This window comes from Phoenix dactylifera, chromosome 13 (assembly GCF_051530095.1).
Source record: "Phoenix dactylifera cultivar Ajwa chromosome 13, Ajwa_hap1_PhDact_Kaust_v1.1, whole genome shotgun sequence".
Lineage (NCBI taxonomy): Eukaryota > Viridiplantae > Streptophyta > Magnoliopsida > Arecales > Arecaceae > Phoenix > Phoenix dactylifera.
Window position 1 is genome coordinate 27538851 of NC_143202.1, and position 25445 is coordinate 27564295.

At 37.2% G+C, this 25445-nt stretch overlaps 2 protein-coding genes across 8 annotated transcripts; both read right to left on the reverse strand.

Annotated features, from left to right (window-relative positions):
* Positions 1–275: 275 nt before the first annotated feature.
* Positions 276–1202, reverse strand: PSAO (photosystem I subunit O). Its single transcript, XM_008785844.5, has 4 exons — positions 1038–1202; positions 883–955; positions 570–749; positions 276–474 (listed from the first exon to the last, which is right to left on the reverse strand). The coding sequence occupies exons 1-4, from the start codon at positions 1135–1137 to the stop codon at positions 384–386; spliced, it is 444 nt and encodes a 147-aa protein (XP_008784066.3). The 5' UTR covers positions 1138–1202; the 3' UTR covers positions 276–383.
* Positions 1203–2264: 1062 nt separating this feature from the next.
* Positions 2265–21803, reverse strand: LOC103703120 (uncharacterized). 7 transcript variants are annotated; one of them, XM_088709678.1, is made up of 19 exons: positions 21661–21803; positions 19969–20310; positions 18838–19872; positions 17579–17620; positions 6331–6449; positions 6154–6253; positions 5987–6041; positions 5837–5884; positions 4455–4526; positions 4236–4304; positions 3913–3984; positions 3647–3718; positions 3491–3562; positions 3301–3372; positions 3115–3186; positions 2960–3031; positions 2739–2810; positions 2532–2651; positions 2265–2450 (listed from the first exon to the last, which is right to left on the reverse strand). In XM_088709678.1, exons 2-19 carry the CDS (start codon positions 20184–20186, stop codon positions 2343–2345), a joined length of 2490 nt encoding a protein of 829 aa, XP_088565804.1. In that variant the 5' UTR covers positions 20187–20310; positions 21661–21803; the 3' UTR covers positions 2265–2342. The 7 variants fall into 7 exon arrangements, with proteins under 7 accessions (XP_088565804.1, XP_088565805.1, XP_088565806.1 ...); XM_088709679.1 differs by lacking the exon at positions 5837–5884; XM_088709680.1 differs by lacking the exons at positions 6154–6253; positions 6331–6449; positions 17579–17620.
* Positions 21804–25445: the final 3642 nt, after the last annotated feature.

Sequence of the window (25445 nt, forward strand, 5' to 3'; positions counted from 1 at the left end):
TAATCATATTATTCCTCTTATTAGTCTCTCTGGTTCCACATTTTAAGTCACTTCCTAAAGCGTAAGCTCTGTCCTACGATGTCCTCCCTATTCTACACAAGAATAAATATCTAAGTCAAAGAATTGCTATGAGGAAGCAATGGTCATTCTTTAAATCGGAATCTATTATTATAGACTTATATTTTGTTACGGAATGCAATTATGTGAAGATTAAATTTGTGGTACTTGAACAGTTGCGATCTACTCTACTAAGTTATGAGAGTTTCTGACCCAAATAATTTAAAGACCAACATTGCACTGCGATAGATAAAACACAGATCAGAAAACATGACAAGCCATGGTATACACAACAGTACACAGAGCCTGAATGGAGATCGAGTCTTTTAGAAGTATTGGTCAGTCCTTCCCTTGAAACCAATCTGGCCGAATGTGAGGCAAAGGAACAGCCCCAGGTGCCATAAGACCATCCACAACCTACAAAGTCACCAACTTGCCATCAATACCAAGAGAGAAGGAAAATGTCAACAAAGGAACTTAGTCTTATCCCTAGGAGTTGATCCAGTTCAGACCAGAATTGAGATGTGAGGGCCGGGCCAGTGGGCCAGTGAGCGAGCTCGGCGCCGATGCTCTGGAAGAAGAGCCCTGTCAAGCTGTTGCCATTGATCGCCGGAACGCTCGATGGTGCAAGCCACCCAATCAGGCCAAATCCAATCACATTCAGATCGGTGCGAAGCCAATCCCTCTCAAAGCTGTCTCAAATGATGAAAAATCTCAGTGTTTACAGACATGCCTGCTGGGCTGTTTAAATGACTCTGTCTAGCTACATATCTTAAAGAAAAAAAAGAAAGAGGATGAGCAGGGATAGAGAAACGTATCTCTTACCAGGTGAACCTTCCACCTGAAGCCAGGTTCAGATTGAGAGGGTTCTTTGAAGCCACCTGAGGCCTTATGAATCCTAGAGATATGCAGAGGCATCCAATTAGAGAGTGAATAGAAACCAGGCCTCCGTAAGCATTACTGCCTTGTGCTTGCATTACCAGAAGTGATGAGAGTTGGCTTCGAAGAACGGCGGCGTACGAGAGGGAGAGGAGATCCCAGGCCTGCTGCAACACTGGAGGTAGTTGCCATGGCTGCCATTTGCCCGCCTCTGCTTCACTGCCTTGGGTTAATTATTTTTAGAGGATTTGGAGGTGAGGATGAGTGGAGTACGTTAAAAAAGATTTGGTGTTTTTTGTGGTTGCGTATCGCTCTCCGTGGATGCCATGGATTCAGTGCCGGAGACATGGGCTAATGAGACCATGCCACGTGGATAGATGTGGATAAGATATCGTATCTATCATTCCCTCTCTTTTCCTTTTTTTTTTTTTTTTTTTTATCTTCCACATTCATCGCTATATCACGCAGCAAAACAATGAACCGGGCATCATATTTATCTCAAAAATATTTAAAATTTTTTAATATTAAAATAATCACTGAAATAGCAGCTATCTTATAGTGGTGTTAGAATGGAAAAATAACACTGTAAAAAAAATAAATATAAACAAAATTATTTTAATTAGAAAAGTACAAGTAAAAATAATGATTTATTATAATGGTCCATTACAATAAAGTATAATGAAAAATAAGAGCTATTATATTTTTTTTATGTTACTTATCTCAATGGCATCACAGAGGGTGGTTGAAATCCCTGCTGTCATTATAGTGATTATAACGGTCATTATACGGTCAGTGAAGGACTTTGGTGAATACACAGACAGAATCAGTAAACGTTATACAGTCCAACAGATAAATGTGCAAATTAGAAATCAAACAATACAAAGACTGAAAAAAGATGACCAAGCTTCAACTCATGCCATATCTTATGTAACCTACAGCAACAAGCCATACTCTCAGCTTCTCAATCTAGGTCACGTTGGCCTGCTTTACCTCTGCAGCAACATCTATTTTCAAGAAGGGATACTGTATGATAGCAATCAATTCAGAATTCATCATGTAATTAAACTGATAATCGGCGAATGACAGGGGACTGTGGCTCCTTCGGGGCCACTCATGTTTATCGGGAGGTTAACACAGTTGCTAACTGGAGGCCTCCTACACGGCGCATCACTCCGGAGGTTTTCTTTGGGTGAACCAGACGGATGTTCCCTACTCGCTTAGCCATTTTTTTTTCTCATTTTAGTAGTCGTACTTATATACATTTGGTGCGAGGAGCCGGTGTACCAAAAAAAAAAAAAATAACCTGATAAACTGCAGACTACATTCAGTTGGAACTAAACAAGATATATTCCACAAAATTTTGCCAACATTACAATTCCGTAAATTGCGAAACACTGTCAATAACACTACAACCACCCATGATGATGAAGCACCACCTGGCCAGGGTTATTAAGGTCAAGGGAACTGATGCCATGAGGACCTTCAGGGTTCACTGCGCCAACTGGAATCATTCCCTACAAAAGAAGCATGACACTGAACATAAATACAGTTCAAAACATAGAAAAGAATTTGATGTGCCAATTGTTGATCTGAACCTGGCCCAAGTGGTAAAGTCCTAGAGCAGAAGTTCCATCCTGCCCTTGTAGATAGCAACTACTGCCAGTGATGTCTCTATAATGTGGAAATAGTCCTGGTTGTGCAACCATCAAAGCCTCCTGCAAGACCAATCAACCCTAATTTCTCTTGTTGTTGCAGAACATGGGTGTTGACCATACAATTTCTCCAAGTTCTCGGAAATATACCTGACTTAAACTGTGAAGTGGATGGTCGGTTACAAAAGCAGGAGGTTGAAGTATAGCATCCCCACTGGATTCCTGCAAAAATTGTCTCAACAAATATTAGCAATAACAATGTTATTAAGTACCAGTCAAATAGCATGGTTCTCAGATCTGCATGCTATACTCCAATCACAAAAGCTGAAAACCACAAAAATAATTGCATCATGTTTCACAATCTAGATTACTTGATTCAAATGGTGAATTTGATGGCCACTAATGACTGCAGGAGATTGCTGCAAACAGTGCAAGTTGGATGCCTACAATCAAATAGCATTAGTTAATAATACTGTAATAAAACATAGATTGACAAATTGACAAGGCGACATCACCAATGTCATACTTGACCCAAAATATGAAGTTGATGTGCAGCCATAGCAACTGGAGACTGATGCATAATAGTCATGTTCGGTCCCTACCAAATGTGCATACATGTTAACATAAAAACTTATGACCAAAAAAACTCTATAGATATGTCAAGTAAACATTGTATAGATTATGAAGGATCTGAATGTTCTCGTAATAACACCTGGCCTAAACAGTGAAGTTGGCGGCCAGCCATGGCAATAGGAGACTGCAGCATAGCACTTCTATCGCACACCTATGAATTTTATACCATGAAAAATTGTAATCGCTCAATGTAATGAAAGCAGTCTATCACAAATAGGAAATCTTAGACGGACAGAGCACAATATTGCAGAAGGTCGATGACTATGTACTTGACTCAAATGGTGAACTTGTTGGCCATCAATAGCAATTGGAGATTGTTGCACAGCAGACATGTTGGGGCCCTGCAAGATGAGCTTCATATAGTAATATTGGTGATATAATGAAAAGCTTAATATATTGACACAGTACTGTTGCATATTTCATACCAGCGCCAAGAAATGAAGTTGATCAGATGCCATAACAACAGGATTTTGTTGCATAGCAGCCACATTGGATACCTGTAAGAATTTGTTTTTTGGAAAAAATAAGAGAATCCATTATAAATTACCAAAAAAATAAATTAGCAACTTCAAGAATGTATGGTCCAACTGCAACAAGAACAATGTCCTTCAAGACAAATACATCATAATTCTACTTCATAAACATGACATGTCATATTGTTTCTGAAAGGCCATAGTTTCTCAGATCTCACCTGGCTTAAACAGTGATGTTGATGGCTGGGCATTATCATGGGAGACTGCGTTGTGGCACTCACACAGGGACCCTGCAAATTTGTTTGATCAGAGGTAACAGTAATCAAACAGTCTTAAGCTGTATTAACACAAAAGCATATCAAAAATTAAATGCAATGGAATAATAAGAATGCCCAGGTACTCCATAACACAGTATAGAGTTCAGGAAGCTTGCTATCAGATGCCTTTGATAGCATCAAGAAAAGCTTCCTAGTAGATCTAAAATCTGGGTCTGGATGGTAAAGGACAAATATAATTCCTATGTAATGTTAATTGTCGATACCTGACTTAAATAGCAAAGTTGATTCGTAGCCACAACTGGAGAAAGTTGGGTATAAGCCATATTGGATCCCTGCACAGTTTATACTATAAGTAAAATACAAACAGCGTAACAAAAACAATTCAAAATATCTGTTGCAATCATCAGGTTTCTGGAAAGAGCGGTCAATCAAAATCATAGCAAGTGAACATAAAAGCTAATTCATGTACCCCAAAATGATACCGGGCTTAAGCAGTGAGGGTGATGGCCAGCCATTGCAATAGGAGGTTGTAGCCCAGCACTTGCATTGGAGCTCTGCAAAATTGTTTTATCGCAAACAACATTAAAACATACGATCCATCTGTAGGAAAGCAGAAAGTTGATCACAAATAAATGGCAAAGAGCAATAGAAAAGTTGATAAAAACAGAATGGACTTGCAAATAATTCTATGCAACAATCCAAGACCTTGCACAAAAAGGCTAGCCAAAGATATTATTTGGGTTCCTTAGCCCTCCCTATATATCCAAGATCTACCCAATGCATAATCAAGGGATTAAATACATGCCCACATGTATTCTCACACACTCCTCCAGTTTAAACCCGAGCATTTTTGCCAGGCTAAAGGTTCATATCCAATCACAAATACCATAAAAGGCCTGTGGTCGGCCTTGTACGAGACCATGTTGCAGTGTCTCCAAGTCCACATTAGCTATGAACCAGGTTTACTCTGATAATATTTGCAACAACCCAAGACCACACCCAAAAAGGCTAGCCAAAGATAATATTTAGATTCCTTGGCCCTATACAAACGTGGGACTAAGCACATGCCTATGCGGATCTTGACACATAGAGAGAAAGAGCTCCATACATGAGTGGCCAACCTAGCCCACCTTACATACACTCGTGTGTGGTAATTAGCCTAAAAGCCCACAAGCTCCACCATCAGCCCGTAATCAACTCCAAAATGGCCCATGTTGTAGGGTCCTCTAGTCCACATAAGTCATGGATTAGGTCTACTTTGAAACCATTTCTAACAACTCAGAATCTCACTCAAAGGTGTTATTTGGGTTTCTTGGTCTTGTATAAGTACCCAAAGTATCTCCAGCACACAACCGATATGGAACTAAACAAACACTCGCACAAGTCCTTGTACACTCCTCTCGTATAAGTCCTGAAGATTTTATTAGGAAACAGATTTAAATTCAATCAAATCCAATCACAAACACCACAACTAGCCCATGGTCATCCCCAAAAGGACCCGTGCTATAGTGCACCTACTCCATGTGGTCCAAGGCTTAAACAGGGGAAGTATATAAGAGCCCGTGATGGCATGTGTTTAGCCCCACGTCAGTTGTACGCTGGAAAAATCTTAGATACTGATACAAGCTAAAGAATCCAAATAATACCTTTCGGCTAGCTTTTCTGGATGAAATCCTAGGTCGTTACATTCTACAAGATATATGATTGATATGGTAATTTTTGTCATCATCAATAAAAACAGGAAATTAATACAATAAACATGATGGAGCACAGTAAAGTGGATGTTCACAAACTACTGCCAATAAACAATACAAATAGCTTACAGAAATAGCAAGGCAATATTGCGAACTTCATACTTCATTACCAGATTGCAACACTGAAGTTCATGGGCAGTCATAACAGGTGCAGATTGCTGCATATTTACATTACATGCATAAAACATAACCATTAAATGCAAGCAGAATACAACAAGAAAGCTTCTAAATGGCAGAGAAACGTTTCAGGCTTTAGTTACCTGACTCATAAAATGAAAGTCACTGCTATTCCTGGTAGAAAGACAATTCATACTCCTGCCATTGCCCAAAAGAAAGGTAACATGGATTAATAACCAAAAATTCTTCTAGGTAACAGCTTTTGACGTATTGATCTAATAAACTACCAATTTCATTTACTTTTATTTACCTGACCAAGTTTCTATGATACCCGCCTATAGCATCAGTTTGGTGTACACAACTCTTAGGTTCATTACTTGTGCTTGAAACCGAAGCCTGTGCACTTTGTCCTATACCCATAAATGACCAAAAAGGTTACTAGACCTGTAATATCGTGTTTGACTTTCTGCAAATACTACACTCTTACCCTCTTTGCACTTCATTTTCCCTTTTCCATTAGGCATTTTGCTTGAGCTTAATTTTTTGTCAGACCTGGCAGTCTTCTTCTGCTTAGCTTGCTTATTCAGAAGCTTCATGCTACAATCTTGTTCTGTTGCCCAGTAGATACAACCCAAGAGGGGGGGTGAATTGGGTCTTTTAAAACTTTTATGCTACTTCTAAAACTTTTTGATTAACTATGCTAAGTTGTATAGATGCACAGTGAAAGTTAAACTTAGCAAGGGTTTGATGTATAGACTTCGACTTGATTAAATATGCTTGCAACTAAAAGATGTGCGGATAAGAATTAAGCAAGCAATTTATCTAAGTAAGTAAGTGTGTTAGTTAGACAATAACTAGAGGCATTACAAACACAAAGGACATATAGTGGTTCGGTGCACCCCAGCACCTACATCCACTCCCCAAGACCTCTTGGGAATTTCACTATAATCCTACCGATTACAGCCGGTTGTTTTACAAGCTCACAACCCAACTTGTTGTTTTACGAGCGCACAACGAACTCGGTCGGTTTTTCCAGGCTCACCGACTAGAACCTCCCCGATTGTTTTCCCGGGATCACAATCAAACCCTTACACGTTGGTTTTACCCTCGGCTCACCAACAAACCTATCACCGTTGGTTTTCCCCTTGGCTCACCAACAAACCTTAACACCGTTGGTTTTTCTTTGGCTCACCAACAAACCTTAACCCCTTGATTCAATCAAGATTGAATCAAGTTACAAGATATTAAAACAAAGTATAAAACAAAACACAGCTTCTTAAACAAGCAAATATGACAATATAAACAAATAGAGTAAAGAGAAGCCCTCAAACGAGTTTTGAAGATGGAGGAGCTCGGCTTCTTCTTTACTTGATCCTCCTCTGATTTGGCATGAAGTAGAGGATCCCCGAGGCAGCACACGGATGGAGAGGAAGCTTTCGGATTCACTTGGATGCTCTTCTTCTCTCTATTTCGTTTTGGATGGCCCTTTTGTGCTTATGGGAGATTTCCTTTGTAATCTCTTTGAGATCTCTTTCCTAGATGATCTCTCCCACTTCCATGATTTCTCCCCTAGCTCTCTTCTTGTTTTTATAGCTTTAGATGGCGTGGAAACAAGAATATAGCCGTTAGAGACAAAAATAGAGCCGTTGGACACAGTCTGCACTTCCTGACAATATTACCGTTGGGATCGGAGTCGACTCGCGCGATCAGGAGTCGACTCGCCTGTTGCAGGAGTCGGCTCGTGCTTTATTGGAGACGACTCGGCCACTGTTCCAAATTTGAATTAAAGTGCATGCCTTGACTGGGAGTCGACTCGGCTTAACCTGGAGTCGACTCGCCAACTTCTGGAACTGACCTGGCAATTTCGGAGTCGGCTCATCCACTGAAGTCCGTGGATCCAATTTTGAATTTGATCCACTCGAGTCGACTCGACTGTCCTGGGAGTCGACTCGAATCTCAGAGCCCGAACTCCCGATTCTCTGTCTTTTGGCTCATCCAGTCTTGGAGTCGACTCGAACTTCCTTGGAGTCGACTCGGCTCTCAGTTTGCGAAACACAGCCTTCTGCCTTTTTGATGTGAAGCTGTCTTGGAGTCGACTCGAGCTGTCTGGGAGTCGACTCGAATCTCAGAGGCAGTAACATGGTTTTCTGTCTGTCGATGGTCGCGGAGTCTCGGAGTCGACTCGTGCAATGCGGGAGTCGACTCGAATCTCAGAGTCCCAAAAATGCTCTCTGACTTTTTCCTTGTGTTCCGCTGAGAGTCGACTCTTGCTTTCTTTGGAGTCGACCTACCAACCATCGGAGTCGACTCGCGTTCCACTGGAGTCGACTCGAATCTCAGACCCGAAAACTGCTCTCTGACTTTTCTGCCTGACTCCTAGGAGTCGACTCATACTTTTCCGGAGTCGACTCATACTTCTCCGGAGTCGACTCGAATTCCACTGGAGTCGACTCGAAGACTGTTCTTTTGAATTTTTCTTTTGATTTTACTCCTCCAATTTGAATCCTTTGAACTTTAAACTTTGGGCCAATAAATTGTAGCTTTCTTCCAACTTGAGAGCTTTGGAGGCCTTCTTGTGTTCTTCCAACTTGCTATGTTCCTTGCAAAATAAATATCTTTCTCCTTGCAACATAAACATTAGTATCTATACTTCAAGGTTTTGTGATCATCAAAATCAATCTATGAATCAATCTTTGGGTCATCAATCTCCCCCTTTTTGATGATGACAAAACTTGGAGTATATGCAATATAAAAGATATTGATTTCTAGAAGTAATACATAGCTAAGTTGCATGAAGTAGAAAACATATATATTTAAAAACATACTTCATGATAATGCTTTAGATTTAATCAGCTTAACACAATCAACATATTTAAATTTTAAGCTGATTTGTATTCAATTCAAAGTAATAAAGCATTCTGAGTATATAGCATATACTTAGATATTTCTCCCCCTTTTTGACAACATCAAAAAGATAGGGAAACATTAAGCACAAAGATAAGAACACTCAAACATTTCTTTCCCTTATTGTACTCTGATTTGAATGTTAAATTATTGCAAGGATATGAATCATATAACTTAAGGCAATAATATTGGGATCAGATTAGTGAGCACAGATCAGAGCCAATTAAGATAGTTTGCAAGAAGTTTTTCTAAGTTGATACCACAGATAGTTTTCTAATCAAGTGTAGGTGGGATCTTCCCTAGGTTAATTCAAGAAGTGAAAATTTAACCTCTCTTCAATAATAAGTGTGAAAGCTTGTTCATTTAAGATCTTGTGCCCAATCTATTAAGTATTTTATCAACATGAGAGCAATTTAATTAATTTTCAGAGTATAAGAGCAATATATTAAGTATGATTGCAAAGTTCTTTTATGATGTAAAAATATTATGGCATAAATACCAAAACATGAATTCATGAAATTTATGATATATCTTAGAGCATACGTAAAATGCAAAGCTTTGAAAGATCATTTAGAGTTCTTTTAAAGATTTGCTTTTATTCCCAAAAAAAATAAGCACAATTTGATAAAAAATATGAATTGGCACAAAATTGAAGTTCTAAAGAGCAAGCCAATTAGATCTCATTAGTGAATTCCAAAATAGATTTTCTGAGAGATACTCAAGAAAAATCAACACGTTATTCTCCCCCTTTTTCATTAAATTAGAGGCTCTTAAGATCAACTATTTGAATTGTAATTTGGTTCATGATTGATGCATAGGATATACTAACCAAATAACAAGCCTCAAGGTGTATCGTAAAAATTTTCAGATTTAAATTTCAGATGATAAATATTGGAGAGCATTAAGATAATGTTCAATAAAATTGTCAATCTCAAAAATATATTTTCTATAAGTTCAAGGTTTGAGATAAGACAACCTTTATAGAACTCATCTCAAGGTAATTAAAGCATGTCTTGCAATATAAGGAGGTTCATCAAAATCAATCCATAAGATTCAAGGTATGCATCAAATTAAAGTATCTTTAGAATATCTAAAGCTCCCCCTCAAAAGATGCATTCCTCTTTAATCATTCTTTTCTTTTGATATCGAGAGTGTAGAGTGATCTAGAATTATTCAAAATTTATAGTAGTCACTCTTCCTAATCCTTTAAGAACAAGTTATGCTTTCTCCTAATCTTAGAGAAAATGTATAGAATTATTAATCAGAAAATGATTCATTTGAAGCTCAGTTTCTTTCAAAAGCATTTACATTTTCTTTCTTTTAGAATCATTTGAGTGAGCTGAAATATTTCTAGCTTTAAGATCATTCACTCTATTTTGTCTTTAATAATGTAGGAGAGAAAAACATATAGATGATCATTGAAATATATATATTTATAGAACTCAATTTCTTAATCATAGTTTTTCCGCAATGTATACATGAAGCACAATAAATATTTTTAATATCAAAATAAAATCATATATTTAAAAATATTTGCTTGCAATCAAGATCATTGATCATTTAGACCAATATTAGTAGATTTTAATGATAAGAAAGGATATGTTTCGGATGCGTATCGGAGCAATCAGCCAAGACATCAAAATTAATTCTGTTTTTCTTAAATTAAGATTTTATTTAGAAATCATATTGAGTTTAAGCTTTTATACAAAATCAGATTCTGAATTTTCATAAGAATTTCCAAGAAGGCTCTCAAAATTTGAGATATGTATCTTCTACTTTGTAGCTCATCTTAAATTACTAAGATTGAAAACACATATTTCAATAACATTAGAGCACTTTCAGAATCTTTGTATTTAGTATTGAGTTTCGATACAAAATGGAGGATATTTTAACAAGTATTAGGATATTATGTATCAAAGTTAGGCAAGTAGAAAGATAGATCAAGATTAATTCATTCTGCCTAAATAGAGATATCTTTCTCTTCTCCTTTTTACAAATTTATTTAACTTTCAGATTTTAAAGATTATTGTAAACGACAAATCTGAAATTTCTTTTCAATAATACCCAAAAATTTATGCAGTATTTCAAACATTCAATTAAATTATCTAAGCATGGAGCATTACAAAATATTGAGAACCCATAATTCAAAACATCATACCATATGCACACTATATTAAGTGTTAAGTCATACATTAAAATAATAAGAACAAGAATGTCAAGGATCAAAATCAATTCTTTTCAAATAAACTCCTCCTATTTAAATATTATCTTGCATTGATTTCATCCTTAAATTATGTTTTCAAGTGATAAAAAAGACTTGATTCTTCTTATATACTTTCATTTACTTTGTCTTTCATTTTTACTTTCTTATGCTCTATACTCTATTTGCTCCCTATCCGGTGGAGTTGGGAAGGGGCACGAGGTACTACCACTAGCCTCCCTCTTGTGCCGTCCCTAATATGCCCTACACCGAATAGTTGGGTCAAATAGTGCCGGGTACTACCACTAGCCTCCCCATTGGCACCATCCCTATGATGAGCAATATAGAAAGGTTAAAATGTTTACTTCAAACTCTCCCTGTTTGAGTGTAATTAATTATAGATTTTATCCCTTCCAAATGTGCCGAATATATTATGCTTGTTTTGCTTTTCCTTAAGATTGAAGTACTTGCCTTTGCTCAGATTTTTCATCTCTTGAACAATGTCCATTTTCTTTTCTTTATCTCTCTCTCTTTTTGTTATTCTCAAGTAATCTACATGAAAGAGCAGAATAAAGAAATAATGAAATGTATCGTATAGAGGTATATCATGCAAACACTATTTTCATTATGCCCAAGAATTCGTAGCTTCTCACAAGTCATTCTAAATCAGAGTTTTAATCATATACTTGTGTATTTCATGGTTATGATACAGCCATAGAAATATTTTAGATTGAGCAAACCATGAAACAATTTCCAAAAGTATAAGTCAGTCAATACACATATAGACATGATATCAAAAATTAATAATTAAAGAATTTAATCATGCCATAATAGGATTTAAGTTATTGACTTTGCTCAATTAATTTGTGAGAAAGGTATCTAAATTACCTATTCATTATATGTTCTTCAAGCCAAACTAGATTTCTTATGCGTGAACTTTTGGCTGAAGAAGATCCTCTCTCTTGTTTGCATGTGAATGTTTAGTGTATCTTACATGAAGATATCCTTCAAGTTGAAATTTCTCATTTTTCTTTCTTGAAGGAAGGTCATTAGTTTCTTTAAGATACAAAGCATTCATCCAACATATATATTTTTTAACTAGATGACTCAATATAAGATATGACAATAGTTGCATGTTGAGTCACTTTACTCAAGAGATTGCCTAAATATAAGCAAGCACATATCATTTGAACTAAAGAGATAGATTCATTAACCAAGATAGTTTAAGTCAATTTAGTTTAGATTCTATTTGCTTAAGATAATTATCAATAAGATATGTTAACTATGTTTTAATCAATTTATCTTAAACATTTGTTTCTATCAAAATTCAGATTATGATTTATTTGTTATCAATAAAATATGATTAATTAAAGTTAGATTGAAGTCTTGCACAAGGTCACATAATGAGCATACAATCTGGTCTACTAGCTGTAAAATAATTATTCTATCATGCTTCAATACAGCTTTAACACAATAGATCTACTTTGCTCATCCTTTTCAAATTCTACAAGATGGGGTCATAGATATACCTTCTTCATGCCAATCTTCTATAAGAGTTTTCTTGTGGACTAACATTGGTCAATGAAAATCCCCTTTCCTGTTTGTCTTAATTTGGAGTTTGAGAGAAGATGTTAATTCATTCATCATATTTCAAACTCACTTTGCAATATAACTCTTCATTAGTAGAACCAAAAATGATGTCATCAATGCATACTTTGAGCAAATAAGATATCACAAATTCATCTTTTTGATGCATAGATTTATCACTATTACCTTCTATCAAAAAGGTTGCTTAAGCTTTTATATATCATGCTTTTGATGCTTGTTCTAAATCACATATTGCTTTATCATATATGTAATGTGTATTTTTAAATATGGTGGTTATTTTTCATAGATCTCCTTTTTAATGAAGTAACCACATAGGAGTGACTTCTACACATTCATTTGACAGAATATAAAGCTCATGAAGCAAGCACATGATAATGATGATCTTTACTTCTAATCATGCAAGAATCTTTATCAAGATCTATTTCCTCTTTTCTTGATTTAGTCTTTTAGTAGTCATCAATTTTTCTTCATTAAGTGCATATGTAAAAGATTAACCATATAATTTGATTTTAGTATTTTGATAATAAATCATTAGTCTCATAAAGAATAAAATGAATTGATACTTCTACAACTAGAATTTTTCATGAATGTTCTATATGCATTGCTTGATGAATGATATCCAAGGATAGAAGTATCTTTATCAGATTTGGCATTATTTTCATAATAACATGTACGACTGAAAAATATGAAAGATATGCAATGGTTCATTTTCCATTTTTCAGAAGATCAAAATTTTCATCAAAAATAGAAATCATATGTATGACAAGCAGTGATGATAGTCTTTTAAAAATTATTTAAGTAGATGACTATCATACATAATTGTCTTTTTCATTTCTTCAAGAATTCTATTAATCCTATTTTGCTTATGGTGTCCTTGGTGCTGAAATCATTGGATTTAATATTATTTTCTGTATAACCTTTATCAGGATTTTGGTTTTCAACACTGTGCCATGATCTTCACAGTTTGGAAACCTTTATCATTTGAACCACTTTTACAAGATTTAGTAAATACAGAAAAATACTTCAGTTTTATTTTTCAAGAATAAATCCAATGTAAGCTTTTGAAAAACTTGGAGATGGAAACAACATCTTTAGATTTAGAAATGATTTTTGTTTGTTTCCTTAGTTAGCATGCATAGCAAAACTTTGACCTTTAAGTAGATAATCTAAGTAAGCCTATGGCAAGGTCTTTTGAGATTAAGTACATACTAGCATGAGTTGATTTTATATGCCAAGGATGGTTTCTTGGTATTCATAGTGCATATATTCAAAAGCATACCAAGTACACATTATCATATCTATGATCAATAAACAATAATGCCATGGATAATAACTCTCAATCAAGCATATAGAGAATTCATAGAGTTATTCTTAATAAATTGATTAATCATTTAGCAACTTATCCAATAGTGAGTAAAGTATACTAAAAAATGAAGAGATTTGATTATATTTCCAAAAGTATTTTCTATATCACAAAATTGATCACTACTAGCAAATCATATCAAATACTAAAGCACAAATAATGATGAGATGCAAGAATTACTGATTTCATTATTATTTTTTTGTTAATAACTTTTTAAGTTTCTTTATGTTCCATAGGTACCTTGGTACACCTATGTGTACATCCTCATTTTCTCATTTTGGGTACCCAAGCTTGCTTGAGTCCTTGAGAGTTAGGACATATGGTTCCTTTTGGAACCCATATCTGTTTAATAGTAATAACTTTACCATTTGATTTAATTATACTAGAACGATAGGTAAAGTTGTTATTCCCATCCTTTTCATTTTTGAAATAAGTTATCTTATTTAATGGTTTGCTTGGTAAATTGATAACCTTTTTCTCTAGATTTTTATGGCTAAGTGAAGGAGTCAAGCTAAATTTTGATTTATCAAAATCAGCATGTTGGCTTTCAAACATCATTTTTAATCTTTCTGAACTCACAGTGAATTTGTTAATAAAACATCTTAATTGGTTAATTTCTTTACTTAAGTTTTGATTTTCTTTAATTAAGCTATGATTTTTCTGAATCAATTCTTCTGAAAATGACCTTAAGCTTTCATTTTCAGAATTTAGTTTCTTAAGATTTTTATTCTTTACAGATAATTTTCTACAATCACTATACAACTCATGAAAAGCATTTAATAATTCATCATAAGAGAATTCTTCTTGAAAATCATTTGAGGTAAGAGTAGATTCAGATTTTACCTTGTATTCTTGTGCCATAAAGCACAAGTCAGTTACCTCTTGTAGTTTCTTGGAGCTAATATCATCATTGTTGCTCCTAACCTTTATTTTTTGGCTTGACTCTTTCTTGGTCAAGGCTTTCTTCCTTTTTATCTCTTTCTTCCTTTCTTCTTGCTTCCTCTTTTTCTTTGTCTTTAGGAAGCTGATTTGCCTCGGAGTCGACTCGGATCTTATTGGAGTCGACTCGACTAACTTGGGAGTCGACTCTGAGCTACTTGGAGTCGACTCGACTGAGGGAGATTCATCACCCTTTTCTGCAGTCTCATTGTTAGTATATAATTGAAGCATATGAGAGCTAATCTGAGATTTATCATAAATATTTTCTAAAGTATCCCAGATCTCCTTAGCAGATAAGCATGCAGAAATTTCATTAAACTTTGTTTCTTGAATAGCACAATATAATATGTTCATAGCATTAGCATTTAATTGTGCTAAGTCCTTCTCATTAATATGAGAGAGTGTGTGAAGGTCATTTGTTATGATTTTCCATAAATAATAGTTTTGTGATTGAATAAAAATGCGCATGCGTATTTTCCAATGTGGGTAGTTTATACCATTAAACAGTGGAGGTGTATCAATTGATTGTCCTTCTCCTAGAAAACTATCTATTTGAGTTGTCATGATCTTTGGCTCTAGTCGGTTAAGACTACAAATAATATTTGAGCACCTGCTCTGATACCACTTGTTGCCCAGTAGATACAACCCAAGAGGGGGGGTGAATTGGGTCTTTTAAAACTTTTATGCTACTTCTAAAACTTTTTGATTAACTATGCTAAGTTGTATAGATGCACAGTGAAAGTTAAACTTAGCAAGGGTTTGATGTATAGACTTCGACTTGATTAAATATGCTTGCAACTAAAAGATGTGCGGATAAGAATTAAGCAAGCAATTTATCTAAGTAAGTAAGTGTGTTAGTTAGACAATAACTAGAGGCATTACAAACACAAAGGACATATAGTGGTTCGGTGCACCCCAGCACCTACATCCACTCCCCAAGACCTCTTGGGAATTTCACTATAATCCTACCGATTACAGCCGGTTGTTTTACAAGCTCACAACCCAACTTGTTGTTTTACGAGCGCACAACGAACTCGGTCGGTTTTTCCAGGCTCACCGACTAGAACCTCCCCGATTGTTTTCCCGGGATCACAATCAAACCCTTACACATTGGTTTTACCCTCGGCTCACCAACAAACCTATCACCGTTGGTTTTCCCTTTGGCTCACCAACAAACCTTAACACCGTTGGTTTTTCTTTGGCTCACCAACAAACCTTAACCCCTTGATTCAATCCCTTGATTGAATCAAGTTACAAGATATTAAAACAAAGTATAAAACAAAACACAGCTTCTTAAACAAGCAAATATGACAATATAAACAAATAGAGTAAAGAGAAGCCCTCAAACGAGTTTTGAAGATGGAGGAGCTCGGCTTCTTCTTTACTTGATCCTCCTCTGATTTGGCATGAAGTAGAGGATCCCCGAGGCAGCACACGGATGGAGAGGAAGCTTTCGGATTCACTTGGATGCTCTTCTTCTCTCTATTTCGTTTTGGATGGCCCTTTTGTGCTTATGGGAGATTTTCTTTGTAATCTCTTTGAGATCTCTTTCCTAGATGATCTCTCCCACTTCCATGATTTCTCCCCTAGCTCTCTTCTTGTTTTTATAGCTTTAGATGGCGTGGAAACAAGAATATAGCCGTTAGAGACAAAAATAGAGCCGTTGGACACAGTCTGCACTTCCTGACAATATTACCGTTGGGATCGGAGTCGACTCGCGCGATCAGGAGTCGACTCGCCTGTTGCAGGAGTCGGCTCGTGCTTTATTGGAGACGACTCGGCCACTGTTCCAAATTTGAATTAAAGTGCATGCCTTGACTGGGAGTCGACTCGGCTTAACCTGGAGTCGACTCGCCAACTTCTGGAACTGACCTGGCAATTTCGGAGTCGGCTCATCCACTGAAGTCCGTGGATCCAATTTTGAATTTGATCCACTCGAGTCGACTCGACTGTCCTGGGAGTCGACTCGAATCTCAGAGCCCGAACTCCCGATTCTCTGTCTTTTGGCTCATCCAGTCTTGGAGTCGACTCGAACTTCCTTGGAGTCGACTCGGCTCTCAGTTTGCGAAACACAGCCTTCTGCCTTTTTGATGTGAAGCTGTCTTGGAGTCGACTCGAGCTGTCTGGGAGTCGACTCGAATCTCAGAGGCAGTAACATGGTTTTCTGTCTGTCGATGGTCGCGGAGTCTCGGAGTCGACTCGTGCAATGCGGGAGTCGACTCGAATCTCAGAGTCCCAAAAATGCTCTCTGACTTTTTCCTTGTGTTCCGCTGAGAGTCGACTCTTGCTTTCTTTGGAGTCGACCTACCAACCATCGGAGTCGACTCGCGTTCCACTGGAGTCGACTCGAATCTCAGACCCGAAAACTGCTCTCTGACTTTTCTGCCTGACTCCTAGGAGTCGACTCATACTTTTCCGGAGTCGACTCATACTTCTCCGGAGTCGACTCGAATTCCACTGGAGTCGACTCGAAGACTGTTCTTTTGAATTTTTCTTTTGATTTTACTCCTCCAATTTGAATCCTTTGAACTTTAAACTTTGGGCCAATAAATTGTAGCTTTCTTCCAACTTGAGAGCTTTGGAGGCCTTCTTGTGTTCTTCCAACTTGCTATGTTCCTTGCAAAATAAATATCTTTCTCCTTGCAACATAAACATTAGTATCTATACTTCAAGGTTTTGTGATCATCAAAATCAATCTATGAATCAATCTTTGGGTCATCATGTTCTTTTTGCTTCACAATAGGCGCATCACGCGAAGGTGTCCTAATATGATCCAGAGTCACAAATAAATTCATTACATATCAACAAGCTACTGGGATGAGGATTCGTCAACAGGAAAATCAGTTTTAAAAGGAATAGAAGGGAAAGGAGTTTGCCATGTCTCCCCCCCCCCCCCCTCCTCCTCCTCCTCCAAAACAAATTTTTAATCTAGAAATGGATTAAGAGCATGCCCTTAAGGCATCAATGCAATTTTAAATTGCTAACAGTGTGCTTTTCGCAAAATTTCCTGGATAATGATACTCAAAATAAAAGGGAACAAATTTATAGATTTAGCATAGGAGCACCAACCACCCTCAATTGTTATTAGAGTCTTTCTTTGGTAAAATGATAAAGGGAATGAAATAAAGAGTGGAAGAAGAGAATAAAAAAGGAAACATATGAGAAGGAATAAAACAAAAAAGAATCCTTCTAGAAAAGATGGCTAAAACAGTAATTATACCATGATATTCCTTCTTTAAAAGAGAGAGAGAGAGGGAGAGAGAGAGAGAACTAAGGGGATTATCTTATGATATCTCTTGGCCATCAGTGATAATGGAGGCTTCACTTTCAAAATCTATATATATTGAAACTGCATGAATTAAAATCAGACTTGATCTAAGGATACTTTTTAAAATCTAAAATAAAAGCAAGAGCAACAAAAATGGTATAAAGTTATATAAATCTTACACTTAAGCTACTATAAGTATTCTTAATGACTCCTATGAGCATGCATTTCTTAAATTAGCCTTTTTTTTCCCTTTCAAGGGTGCTAACTTACCATGTTCACGTTACTGGACAGAGGGTCTCAATTATCTGTAATAGTTACATGTGACTGGCCCCCCTACCCTCCCTGCCATCGTTGGCAAATTCTATCATTTAGACCCATTTCCTTCCTAAATCTGATTATGACCCAGTTCACTAACACATCCTGTACTGATCTTCAAAAGAATCTCCCATGAAATATTCAGCATTGAAACATATAAATTAAAACATGAGCATGTTCCAACAATTATGACACTGAGCATGTTGGTGTTTGACCTTGTCCATGCAGACTCCTACAAAAAGTTGAGCACTCACTACTTGTTCACAAACATTGCACATGCAAAGGACGTAAATGAAAAATTAAATTACAAGTTTTATTCATGATACTAAAAATGAAAATAATAAGAAATAATTAATGACAGTTACCATCTAGTAAATTTTGTTATTATGCCACTTACAATGGAAATGGATTTGCTAAGTTGCTAATGCTCGGAGTGCTTCTATGTTCATCTCTTTCAGCAATCTCTCTCAGACTATACCATAGTTTTCTCTTCCTTCTGCAGGACCCACCAACAGATTTTCCTGAATCTGTTGCTGCAGAACTGTTATGACAAGCAGATTGCTTATCTGAGCCTGATACACTTACTTTCTTTTTCTTCTTTGATGCTTTTTCACCAAGTTTCTCTGAAGGAGTGGCTGGACTCTCCTTATTGTGGACACTCAGTAAGGGTTGATGCTCACTAATTTTGGGAATCTCATCCGTAACATGTAACAATTTCCTCCTTTTCCTTTTAGTTCCTCTGGCTTTATCTGAAGCTGTTGCAACAAAGCAATTTTTAGCAGTAAGCATGTCTGACTCAGATACGCTCGCTTTCCTTTTCCTCTTTGACAAGATACTACTCTTTTTCTCCACAGGAATTACTAGATTATCACTGCTTCTGCATTTTTGGGTCTTGTACTCACTACTTTTTGGAGTCTCCTTCAAATTACACAAGGCTTTCCTACTTTTCTTGAACTTACTAAGAATTTTTCCCTCACTAGCATCTTCTCTGTCTAATCCTGATATACCCACTTTGCTTTTCTTCTTTGATAAGATCATGTGAGTTTTCTCCATAGGTGTCACCTTTCTGTTCTTGTTAAGATCCTTAGCTGCTTCAATTTCCCCAGAACTAGTGATTTCTGATGCAGAAACAGATTTCGAATTCAGATAAATGCTTTCTTTCTTGTTCTTATATAATTCCCCCTTAGCTAGCGAATCTTTCATACCATTTCCTGCTTTCTTATCTGTCGACCTACGGGGTTGTGAGATCGAAATGCATCTTGGTTTTGTAGCTAGTAGCTCTTTCACATGGCCTGTCGGTGTGCCCCCTTTCAAGTTCCGGTGAGAACAGAAATGGCATTTGTAAATAATGTTGTTCTGGGTGGATGCTTTGATCTCATTCTTATCAATTCGAACAGTGCAGTTATAACCAGGCTGTAGAATGGTTTCGCATCTGCACACAAATTTTGAGAATGGAACATAGATATTGAAACTCAAACAAAAACCTAGCGTTTAGCATGCCAAAGCCAACTAGTAAAACAAATCTCACCTTTCACAAGGAAAAAGAAATGGATCTAGAGGAGCTCCAGCAGCCTCTGCATGAGCAGCCAAGAGGCGGCCAAAGAAAGCACTCAGAGGACGAACTGGAGCTTCCTTGCCAGTCCATGTTGCCATTTTCTGCAGATGCTTTAACCTCAAGATAGATCTAACATTAAAACATTTTTTACCAGTGCTTTCCTCTCGAATTGTAGCACCTTGATGTCCCATGATAGAAATTAATTGTAGCACCTTGGTGCAATCTATAAATTATCAAACCTCGTCAACTCATCTTGGATCTTTGAAATTCCAAAATCCAAACACATCACACATCACAGGCAACAGATACAATTACCTGTTAAGAATCAAATTTCCCATTCTGAATTCATGTGACAGGAAAATGGTGTTTATAATCAATGAAAGAACAAAATTTTACATTAGAATGCAATTGAAACACTTAAAAGCTGCAATTTAACAATAACAATGGGTATTCAATCAGCTCGCAGAAAGATTGTTTAAGATATTGAAAGCAATCCAAAGAAAAGCCTTAGTTTTAGGAAGTGGATCCAGTACGGGTACATGGAAGTCGGTCTCTTAAAAAATTTAGTAAAAAACACTTAGGAAGCAGGTGTGGGGACGAGTTCTTGAGGAGATCCGGAAGCGGGCGCGCCACCCTAAATAGAAGACTACTGCAACTAAGAGAAAAACAAAATATTTAAGAATAACAACCGACCCAAAGAAGTTGCAAGCTTTCAATATGCATTACCATGACTGAACCATAAAAAATTTCAATTCAAGCAAGATTTATGCAGGGGAGCCATTCATACTAGCTAGCAAATGCAGGAATATCTGGCAATAAGTCCATCATAAAAGAACATTTTTTTAGTTAGTCTGGTATTGAAAAAAAAAAGGGTCAATCATAACATAATGAAAGAAACCCAAGAAACCAAATGATAATAATACAGAAAAAGAAACTGCCTTTTACGGTTCAGTTTCCATTTTCATCTTAGATAAATTTTATGCAAGATACATTTGTAATAATAGTTAAAGATGCCAAAAGTGTTTCAAACCCAAAGATTGGAAAATTTTCTTATGTCCAAAAAGAATCCGCCACAATACCACCTATTAACAATCTTATTTTTCATCATAACCTCAGTGATCTCATCGAACCAGCACAAGTTCCAATTCAAGCAAAATTTCAAACAGGGACACCAGCTAAGCAGATACAAGATTACCTAATCACAAGTCCATCACCAAAAGAAAAAAAAGGTTCATAAGCTAGATTGACGCGCGCGCACATCGAGTGAGCGAGCGAGAGACCAAAGAGCCAAATAATCCATTATGCCTGTGGGAATAGTTCTAGGAAAGAAGTGCTTGAAAACCCAATCAACATAAATGAATCTTCTTACGCCTAAAAAGAATTGGATCCATGAACGGCTATCAAGCATCAACATAAATAATTGCCATCACAAGCTCGGTGATTCCATCGAAACCTCCGCAGGAAAACAGAATTAAATCAGCAATCACCAAACAAACGAAACACAGATAGCATAATCGATTAAAAGAAAGGTTTTTGAACAGACAGCAGCACTTCATCCGATTAAAGAATTAGGATTTCACAAACAGAAACTGAATTCAAGAATCGATGATCCAATAGATCAAAGAAAGAACTCTGAGAAGCGACAAGGAATGGAGAGTAGATTACCCCTTCGTCTCTATGGTAATGGCGCCTTGGAGATCGAAATCGAACCGCTCGAGTCAGAAACTCGTCTTTCTTTTTCCCCCCTCCTTTTTTTCTTCTATTGGGCTTTTCGACTCTCCTTTCTAGGGCTCGCCATCTGTCGAGTCGTTGGGTTGGGTTGGGCCAGGTTGATAAGATGACCCAAGGTCTGACCCAAACTAGCTTTGGGCTTGACATTGAAGCCCCTTTTAGTGTCTTTAAACTTTACGGGTTTGGGACTTTGGGATTTAAGTGAAGTCATTTGTTGTCACGTCTGATCAAATTCTATTTTGCTTGATTGTGTTTAATTTTGTACATTTGGATCGGACCTTTAACTAAGGTGAGTAGAAATTTTGACTCTAGTGGGGATCAAATCAGATCATCTATTAGTTCAATTGGAGTCTATCCGATCCACTCGCACCTTCTATCAGGATCTAGGTCAGGTTCATCTAATAATTTCTATATCCCATGGTCAAGCTCTTTCAGAGTTGTCCCATATAAATATATGGTGCATTGTACATGGAATATACTCAACACTTACACCTCCTTTTGCAATAAAGAAGTGATGTAAAGTATTGATGCCTTACGGCTCAAGTGGTTAGATGTGGACTCTAAGCATAATGTTGGATGCAATAACTTACAGCGCATGGAGAAAACTTACTTTTCGATTCTCCTTTTGACTTTAGCTAGTGGAGATCCATGAAGGTTCTTAAAGCTGGAATATCATGACTCATCGACACCTCTAGGTACAAGCTAGGCTGCACGATCGAACCCTATATTTCATAGGGGAGGGGCATTTCAATACTTCGCTAGCCACGGCATCAAGCTAACGCGACAACACAGAAAGAGGGATCGAATTGGAGCTTGCAACCGATATGCACACATCAATGCAATTCCCATCCAACGGATCATCGAGCAGGGCAGCTTATTTAGTGGCATCCATTCGTGAAGACTAACTTGATGAACCAAAATGTTCTAATGAGCCTGCCACGTAACTCTTATTTTCGCTGGATGACTAACCTAATATGGACGTAGAGAAACGAGAATTCTTCTCGATGTGCTAATTGGACCTCAACATGTCAACTAACAAAGTTCTATTTTATTAAAAATCTAATCATTTTTCGTAGATACCATAATAAAATCATATACCGTCACATTCACATTGCGAACATATGCTAGCATTTTTCGCTGGACCGGATATGACGAAATGGATGACAAAGATGATGATAAGGTACCTACCACCTTACAAATGAGTGCTCTATCATGCCTTCGAATGATAAGCACGAAGAACAGGCTTATATATGCTGTGAGTCAGAGACCTCCTCTCCACTACTCCTCAGTAGAATGGGTTGTTTTGTTAGTGCCTCGGCCTTTTGATTGACCACTTAGATGCTTGCACATGTTCCAACAAGTTCCACGAGTCGGAAGTATGTGGCTTTCCTAAGTGGGGGACCAAGAAGGGGAAGGTCTCAACGGGCCAGGGCTCTACTCCCTCTCTCTCATTAGGTCATGTTGGGCTGGCCTTGGCTCCTTCATCATGGGTGATCGCTTGCTTCCAAGTTCCAAAGGGACCAGACCCAGAGCATGTGCCCTGACAGAACTTTTTTATTTTTTCGGTAAAACAGAATGTGACCGGTACAACATCAGCCCATATCCATAAGACCTCTCTGAAGTGATGGACAGTAAAGAAGGCCACCCAGTCTGCCGCCCTATTTACCTCAGCATGAATCTGGCAGGACTCTTTCACCATCATCTTGTGGCTTAATTAATACTGTGGAGGTAGGACAGGGAGGTCAGGTGTGTCACCTAAGACCAACTGTTTCATGGTCCGGTTCAGTCCTGAAGGAGGGCAGTCCAATTCATTGGACAACTCCCCACCTACTTGTTAGACTGAGACATCCAGTACTACAATTTATGTGAGATGAATATATTTTTAGTGACGAGCAAATATCCCCTCCATAACATGAATCTTGCCAAGTCCAAAGCAGCAGCAGCAGCTGAGCTGCATCCATAACTAGAATTGGACTCTAACATGACTTTGTTTGATGGGTTGGTGCCAAGAACTCGATTTTTTACATTGCATGAACCATTCCATGAACGCTGCGATCGAATTCTATCTAATTTCAATTGAATTATCAGATTATAATGAGGATATTGCTCAACCTTCGACCCGATGCTACAAGTTAGAGATGCATGCCTGCATACACACATGTACACTATGCTATGAGCTATAATCTCATGCACATGCATGCAGCTTTAGCACGAGATTGGTGGTGCAGCACTTTGATAGAAAGAGTACATGAACAGTGTGCTCCTCATTCGCCCCAGTGTTGGAGAGGAACAGAGAAGAAAGAGAGGAGAATTAAAGGCTGCAGAAACCCACCAAAAGAGAGAGCCAATGCCTCGCCATTTCCGTCCAATCATGCGTCCGGATCTCCAAAAGAGCTGTACCTCCCCTGCCCCAAAAAATGAAGTCTCTCTCAGTGACTGGAGGAGGGAGTGGGCTTCCCATTCGCTCCAGTGTCGGAGAGGGGGAGAGAGAAAATAATGAAGGAGAGAAGAATTAAAGGCCGGACCGACCGTTCCCACCCTGCAATCACATAAGTAGCTGATCCAGGGAAAGAAAGGGTCCCACCAATCGCCTCGACTATGGGATCGACGCGTGGAGATACGTACGGGATGCAACCACCCCAGCCGTAGATTTGGTGGACCCCATGGGGGGAAGTGAGAGGAACATGCTCCCCTCCCCCGGTAAGGCGCACAGACGTGTGCCCTACCCTTCTGCTCCCCTCTCTCATTATTTATTTGTTTTCGGGTTATTTATAATAGTAATTAGTAGGGTACGTATGCTCATTATGATTGTTACACCTAGAACCAGGTGGATGCAAAATTTTTGACACCCATTTTTACGTTACAACTTACTGTTGATAGATCAATAGTTTCCACCAAAAAAAAAAAAAAAAAAATCGTAATGTTACATATAACGTCAACGACCACAATAGACGACGGTGCTACTAAATAGTTTCTCTATCATCTTAACCCCCGCCATATCTTCTGCCATACCGCTACTATCACAGTCTTTATTATCTCACCATTACTATCATCACTGGTGCCCCATCGCCACTATCACCGCGACTATTATCACCATCTCGACCACCATCGTGATGTTTATGTTCATTAGTTATGTTTATATTTATAGTTTTAACTGAATATATTTATATTTTAAAATTAAAATAAAATAAAAATAATTTTTTTTGAAAAATAAGGAAATTAAAGTGAGGCCAAAGGGCACCTAAATTTTTTATACTTATATTATATTTCAGGACCTATTTGGTTCGTGGAAGAAAAAAATTTTCTCATTGAAATATTTTTTTTAGAAAAATAATTTCTAAGAATATGATGTCTAGAAAAATAGTTTTAACATGTTTGGTTGATCATTTACTTTTCTGAAAAGTTGTATAAAATACTTATTATATCTTTAATAAAGAAAAAGATCTTACTTATGAATTTTGATGATTTAAAGATACTTTTGGGAAGAAAAAAAAAGAGCCCTAATTTCCAACCGGTGGAAAAGCAACTTTTTCATATTTTCCGTGAGTTTTTCTTTTCTATAAAATATGAAATCTTATTCCCTTAAAAATGCTACTTTTCCATTTCAAACAAGAAGTTTCTTTTTTTTTTGTTGACCATATTTTTTCTTCTCTTTTTTTTTCCGCGAATCAAACGAATCCTAAAGATAACCCCTGATATTAGGGTTCTGAAAAAGTTAT

Excerpts from the sequence above, each read along its gene's own strand:
- PSAO (XM_008785844.5), bottom strand. The coding sequence starts at position 1,137 with ATGGCAGCCATGGCAACTACCTCCAGTGTTGCAGCAGGCCTGGGATCT. Across the intron at positions 956-1,037 it reads GCCAACTCTCATCACTTCTG|GATTCATAAGGCCTCAGGTG; the intron begins GTAATGCAAGCA and ends GCATATCTCTAG. Across the intron at positions 475-569 it reads GCCCTCACATCTCAATTCTG|GTTGTGGATGGTCTTATGGC; the intron begins GTCTGAACTGGA and ends GTGACTTTGTAG.
- LOC103703120 (XM_088709678.1), bottom strand. The coding sequence starts at position 20,186 with ATGGGACATCAAGGTGCTACAATTCGAGAGGAAAGCACTGGTAAAAAA. Across the intron at positions 6,254-6,330 it reads GAAAATGAAGTGCAAAGAGG|GACAAAGTGCACAGGCTTCG; the intron begins GTAAGAGTGTAG and ends TTATGGGTATAG. Across the intron at positions 3,373-3,490 it reads AAGTTCACCATTTGAGTCAA|GTGTGCGATAGAAGTGCTAT; the intron begins GTACATAGTCAT and ends TAAAATTCATAG.